The sequence below is a fragment of the Nerophis ophidion genome, linkage group LG06 (assembly GCF_033978795.1).
Source record: "Nerophis ophidion isolate RoL-2023_Sa linkage group LG06, RoL_Noph_v1.0, whole genome shotgun sequence".
In the NCBI taxonomy this organism is placed as follows: Eukaryota; Metazoa; Chordata; class Actinopteri; order Syngnathiformes; family Syngnathidae; genus Nerophis; species Nerophis ophidion.
This window is the reverse complement of record NC_084616.1, coordinates 27,553,004-27,560,205: the sequence shown is the minus strand read 5'-3', so window position 1 is coordinate 27,560,205 and position 7,202 is coordinate 27,553,004. Positions and strand designations below refer to the sequence as shown.

Below are 7,202 nucleotides of genomic sequence, written 5' to 3'. Positions count from 1 at the left end.
TTACTTAGAATAAATTCATTATTTCTTACCTCTTGCTGTGTTCATGTTTATGCATCCACGAAGGAACATTTCCGGCAGCACTGTGCCAACCAGTCCTCACAATTTGTTGACTTCATCTAAAATATTCCTCTAACCATTACTACCATTATTTTCTTTTTCAGTGGCTTTCCATGATTCTTCCGGTTGTTTGTCAGTCTTACATTAAAGAGAATATGTATATAAATACATTTTTCAGTGCATTAAGTAATGACGTATTTTTAAACTACACTCCCCAGTCAAATGAATTATTTTAAAATGTATGGCAGATATAAGGAATGCACCGCTAAGCAGCTAATTAGCACACTACAATTATTTTTAATCTTCCAACTATGAAGTTTAGACACAGAGTCAAGCACACACACAACAAAACACGCACAGACCACACTTTTTCAAACACTTATTTTCCTTTCAAACCAACATCGCAGCATTGACCCCATCACAACAAGTCTGACTTGGGTTTCTCATCACGCTCATGGCTTTTTTTTGTTTTTTTCTCATTGATCATCATCAGTTTATGCATATTTAAATGAACGTCTTGTTACATCAAGATGAACAGGCACTACACCAGTTAGGAGATCAAAGTACATCACTAACTATAAACATACATCATAGACCACTAATATGGGGGTTTCCACACGAGCCGCAGTCCCCCTGTGTGCATAAGGAAGAGATCATCAACATATTAAAAAAAAAATAAAAGCATTTACATGTGCAGCACACCTCTTTACTGCCTCAACATGGTCAGGTCTCATTTTTCAACACAGTTGTACTGTTACAATAGAATAATATAATCTTTAAATTACATCTTCATATACAAATCTGACTGCGTGGGATAACGCTTTTATGATACACCGACCATCGCCAAGGAATTCATACAATATGATGTCTATTACGTCATGTTTTCAATTATTTCAATGACACACATTTACATTTATAACACTACATTTTGCCTGAAGTAGTCAATCGTTTTGTTTTTTTTAAACATTTACACAATGCATACATACTAAATGATGACGTTCCCCAACTAAAACAACAATGCAATCAGGTTGTGTGTGTCCGACTGTTGTGTGTGCGTGATGTGTGCATTGGGGTCCCTTTTTTTTGCTTTGCTGGACTCTCTTAAGACACAACTTGTGAGCTGGTGATGTCCTCACGCCGATGCCCACAAACTGTCAAATCCGGACAGAGCTGAACACATCTGACTGTTGGTCCCAAACTCCAGCACCCCTAAAAAAAAAAAGTTCTCTGGCCCATTGCATGAAAACGCACAAATATATTTGCCAAGTGTGTATTTTCACTTCTAAAAAAAAAGCAAGGTAAATAATGCACTGCAAACACCTCACATGCAATGCATTACTGGTGACGGTAAATGTTTTTCCCTGTGTCATCCCCAGTGGTGAGAGGACATTTTGGTTGACTGATAGGCAGCTACAAGTGGATCTTGTTCTGAGTCATATAACATGGGAGGTTATTGCATGGAGGGGAAAAAAAGCGCAGTTGATGGAACTGGATCATTCTTTGGCTCAGCATAGAAACGGGCTACTAGTGTACACTAGCACATTCAGGTCCTTTTCACGAGGCTTTGTTCTTCGGAGCTCATCAGCATGCCTCTATTGGCCCTCTCTGGTAGAAAAAAATGCTGGCATGGGCATAGTTCCGAACCCCTCCACTGCGCAAAAAAAAGAAAAGAAGCTGTGACGCGAGGTTTGCTTGTCATTCATGTTAGCAGATGTGGTCAAGAATGAACTTTTTTTTTTTTTTTGCGTGATGAGAAGAAACAACGTTAAAATCCAAGCTTGCGGTCAACAAGCTTTCTCTCACGAGAGAACATGCGATGCTTTTAAAAAAAGTGACTTCTGCATTTTGAAGTTGTAGTGTTGCATCAAGTTGTGGTCCCGGGTAGAACTGCAGGATCCGAGGGATGAGAGTTGTTGCATAGCTACATGCTGCTATGCACGCTCAGAGACAGTTAAGCACGTAACACGGCACACACGGGCTCAAAAAGGTTGGACCGGAGCACTAGAAAATAGAACTAAAAGACAAAAAACAAAAACAAAGGGAGGGATACCGTTTGTGGTACTTTTAACACTACACAGCATTCCCAATGGATGAAGGATGACTGACCACGCACAGCGTTGAAAAAGCTACACAAAAACGGCGTTATACTGTATATACACAATGCAGGTTGGAGAAGCTTGTCTTGGTGGAGTGGGCATAACTGATTATATTGCCTTCCCATGAGCACAATGATAAGCTGCATGGTAGGTTACATACAGCCACGGAGAAGCCATATATGCCTGCACTGTCTCGGTGTTATAGTTGAGTGTGTATATACCGGGATAACTGCCGCCCTTGTCTCGAAACGTCCACCCACCCAGCGGGATAAGTTATAATATAGCGATACATTGTCTTTTAAGGTTACTAAGTTTGGATGAGTGCTTAGCGCATCTGTTGGGCAAGGGATGTGTTGCTCTTAAGTCTCTGGCTATGTGCGGTGCGATTGGACGAGACTGTTCAAGCTGCCTCCAGGAGCGAGTCCTTGTCCAGTCGCTGGCCTAGATCGGCTCAACGTAATTGGCCGGATACAGTCCCTCTCGGCCGCTGTCCAAACGGCCTCGACACCAGCCTTGCTCGTCTTCGTCCTCGGTCTTGGTCAGCTCATCGCCTGTCAAGTCAGGGTGGAAACAAAAAGGCATATTTGTGAAATTCCAGACCGAATAATAATAACAATGATAATATATTTTTCCTGAGCTGTTGCAACACAAGCCGCAATGTTCATTTAAGTCATGTCCACAACTAAGGATGGCTACTTCTCACAGTACCTGGGAAGTGATAGTGCTACATTTGGTGCTTCTCTGTGATCATATATGGTAAATTGTTTAAAAATAAACTTTTATTTTTTAACTTTACATTTAACAGTGAGCTGATAGAGATAACGGTGCTGTCCAGTCGTTTAATCTTTATTTCTTACACTCTAGGTCTCATATGCAAGGATTATGTATTTAAGTACACATGTGAAGTGAAAACCATTTCAGGTCTTGAAGCTCATCGAGAGAATGCCAAGAGTGTGAAGAGTGTGCAAAAATCAGTAATCAGAGCAAAGAGAGGCTATTTTGAAGAAACTAGAATACAAAACATGTTTTCAGTTATTTCACCTTTTTTTGTAAAGTACATAACTTAACATGTTTTTATTCATAGTTTTGATGCAATCAGTGACAATCTGTGTAAATAGTCATGAAAATAAAGAACAAACATTGAATTTGAAGGTGTGTCCAAACATTTGGCCTGTACATATATATATATATATTAGGGGTGTGGGAAAAAATCGATTCGAATACGAATCAAATCGTTTATGTTGTGCGATTCAGAATCGATTCTATTTTTTTTAAAAATCTATTTTTTTTTGTTTGCATTTTAATTTATTTATTTTTTATTTTTTAATCAATCCAACAAACCTCTACACAGCAATACCATAACAATGCAATCCAATTCCAAAACCAAACCTGACCCAGCAACACTCAGAACTGCAATAAACAGAGCACTTGAGAGGAGACACAAACACGACACAGAACAAACCCAAAGTATTGAAACAAAAATATCATCAACAACAGTATCAAAATTAGTTATAATTTCAGCATAGCAGTAATTAAAAAACCTTCATTGACATTTATAAAAATAAAAAAAAGTGTCAGTGGCTTACACTTGCATCGCATCTGATAAGCTTGACAACACACTGTGTCCAATATTTTCACAAAGATAAAATAAGTCATATTTTTGGTTTGTTTAATAGTTAAAACAAATTTACATTATTGCAATCAGTTGATAAAACATTGTCCTTTACAATTATAAAAGCTTTTTACAAAAATCTACTACTCTGCTTGCATGTCAGCAGACTTTGGTAGATCCTGCTGAAATCCTATGTATTGAATGAATACAGAATCTTTTTAAATCGGGAAAAAAATCGTTTTTTAATCGAGAATCGAATCGAATCGAAAAAAAATCCATATATTATCGAATCGTGACCCCAAGAATCAATATTGAATCGAATCGTGGGACAACCAAAAATTCACAGCCATTATATATATATCTATCCATCTATCTATATATATATATATATATATATATATATATATATATATATATATATATATATATATATATATATATATAGATATATATATATATATCTATATATATATATATAGATATATATATATATATATACATATATATATATATATATATATATATATATATATATATATATATATATAAATATATATATATATATATATATATATATATATATATATATATATATATATATATATATATATATGTATATAGAATCCTTGCATATGAGACCTAGAGTGTAAGAAATAAAGATTAAACGACTGGACAGCACCGTTGTGTGTGTGTGTGTGTGTACACACATATCTATATATATGTACATACATATAACTTTATATATGTATATAGATATATCTATATATGTACATACATATATATGTACACACATATCTATATATATATGTACATACATATATCTTTGTATATGTACATAGACATATATATAGTAACACAGATACGATTGTATATACGGCGGATACTGCAAATATCCAAAATAGTTTCTCTCGTTTTGATGAAATAACATTAGAAGGATTGTTACAACGTGTAAATGGAATAAAACAAACAACATGTTTACTTGACCCACTTCCTGGGAAACTTATCAAGGAGCTTTTTGTATTATTAGGTCCATCAGTGCTAAATATTATAAACTTATCACTTTCCTCGGGCACTGTTCCCGTTGCATTCAAAAAAGCGGTTATTCATCCTCTCCTTAAAAGACCTAACCTCGATCCTGACCTCATGGTAAACTACCGACCGGTGTCTCACCTTCCCTTTATTTCGAAAATCCTCGAAAAAATTGTTGCAGAGCAGCTAAATGAGCACTTAGCGTTTAACAATCTATGTGAAACCTTTCAATCCGGTTTCAGGGCAAATCACTCGACTGAGACAGCCCTCGCAAAATTGACTAATGATCTATTGCTAACGATGGACTCTGATGCGTCATCTATGTTGCTGCTCCTCGATCTTAGCGCTGCTTTCGATACCGTCGATCATAATATTTTATTAGAGCGTATCAAAATACGAATTGGTATGTCAGACTCAGCCCTGTCATGGTTTAACTCTTATCTTACTGATAGGATGCAGTGCGTCTCCTATAACAGTGTGACCTCGGACTATGTTAAGGTAACGTGTGGAGTTCCCCAGGGTTCGGTCCTTGGCCCTGTACTCTTCAGTATCTACATGCTGCCGCTAGGTGACGTCATACGCAAATACGGTATTAGCTTTCACTGTTATACTGATGACACCCAACTCTACATGCCCATAAAGCTGACCAACACGCCGGACTGTAGTCAGTTGGAAGCGTGTCTTAATGAAATTAAACAATGGATGTCCGCTAACTTTTTGCAACTTAATGCCAAAAAAACGGAAATGCTGATTATTGGTCCTGCTAGACACCGACCTCTATTTAATAATACAACTTTAACATTTGACAACCAAATAATAAAACAAGGTGACTCTGTAAAAAATCTGGGTATTATCTTCGACCCAACTCTCTCCTTTGAGTCACACATTAAAAGCGTTACTAAAACGGCCTTCTTTCATCTCCGTAATATCGCTAAAATTCGCTCCATTTTGTCCACTAAAGACGCCGAGATCATTATCCATGCGTTTGTTACGTCTCGTCTCGATTACTGTAACGTATTATTTTCGGGTCTCCCCATGTCTAGCATTAAAAGATTACAGTTGGTACAAAATGCGGCTGCTAGACTTTTGACAAGAACAAGAAAGTTTGATCATATTACGCCTGTACTGGCTCACCTGCACTGGCTTCCTGTGCACTTAAGATGTGACTTCAAGGTTTTACTACTTACATATAAAATACTACACGGTCTAGCTCCAGCCTATCTTGCCGATTGTATTGTACCGTATGTCCCGGCAAGAAATCTGCGTTCAAAAGACTCCAGCTTATTAGTGATTCCTAGAGCTCAAAAAAAAGTCTGCGGGCTATAGAGCGTTTTCCGTTCGGGCTCCCGTACTCTGGAATGCCCTCCCGGTAACAGTTCGAGATGCTACCTCAGTAGAAGCATTTAAGTCTCATCTTAAAACTCATCTGTATACTCTAGCCTTTAAATAGACCTCCTTTTTAGACCAGTTGATCTGCCGCTTCTTTTCTTTCTCCTATGTCCCCCCCTCCCTTGTGGAGGGGGTCCGGTCCGATGACCATGGATGAAGTACTGACTGTCCAGAGTCGAGACCCAGGATGGACCGCTCGTCGGGACCCAGGATGGACCGCTCGCCTGTATCGGTTGGGGACATCTCTACGCTGCTGATCCGCTTGAGATGGTTTCCTGTGGACGGGACTCTCACTGCTGTCTTGGAGCCACTATGGATTGAACTTTCACAGTATCATGTTAGACCCGCTCGACATCCATTGCTTTCGGTCCCCTAGAGGGGGGGGGTTGCCCACATCTGAGGTCCTCTCCAAGGTTTCTCATAGTCAGCATTGTCACTGGCGTCCCACTGGATGTGAATTCTCCCTGCCCACTGGGTGTGAGTTTTCCTTGCCCTTTTGTGGGTTCTTCCGAGGATGTTGTAGTCGTAATGATTTGTGCAGTCCTTTGAGACATTTGTGATTTGGGGCTATATAAATAAACATTGATTGATTGATTGACATATCTAAATACGTACATACATATATATATATGTATATATATATACATACAGATATATGTACATACATATATATTTATATATACATAAATATGTACATATATATGTATACATGTATACATATATATGTACACATATATATGTATGTATATATATATGTGTGTGTGTGTACATATTTATATGTATATATGTATGTATGTATGTATGTATATATATATATATATATATATATGTTTCCATATGTATATGTACATGTATATGTATACACATGTATACATATATATATATATATATATATATATATATATATATATATATATATATATATATATATATACATACACACATACATACATATATATACACACATATATACACATACATATAAATATATACAACCTATATACATATATATATACATA

The 7,202-nt window shown here is 37.0% G+C and overlaps 1 protein-coding gene across 1 annotated transcript in view; it reads right to left on the bottom strand.

The window, feature by feature from the left end:
* Positions 1 to 423: 423 nt before the first annotated feature.
* The window catches only part of LOC133554453 (protein kinase C and casein kinase substrate in neurons protein 1-like), a 70,376-nt gene continuing 63,597 nt past the window's right edge, over positions 424 to 7,202 (bottom strand). Inside the window, exon 10 of the mRNA XM_061903255.1 lies at positions 424 to 2,704. Within this exon, the coding sequence (XP_061759239.1) occupies positions 2,595 to 2,704 (110 nt within the window). The 3' untranslated portion in view covers positions 424 to 2,594. The remainder of the gene's footprint in view (positions 2,705 to 7,202) is intronic.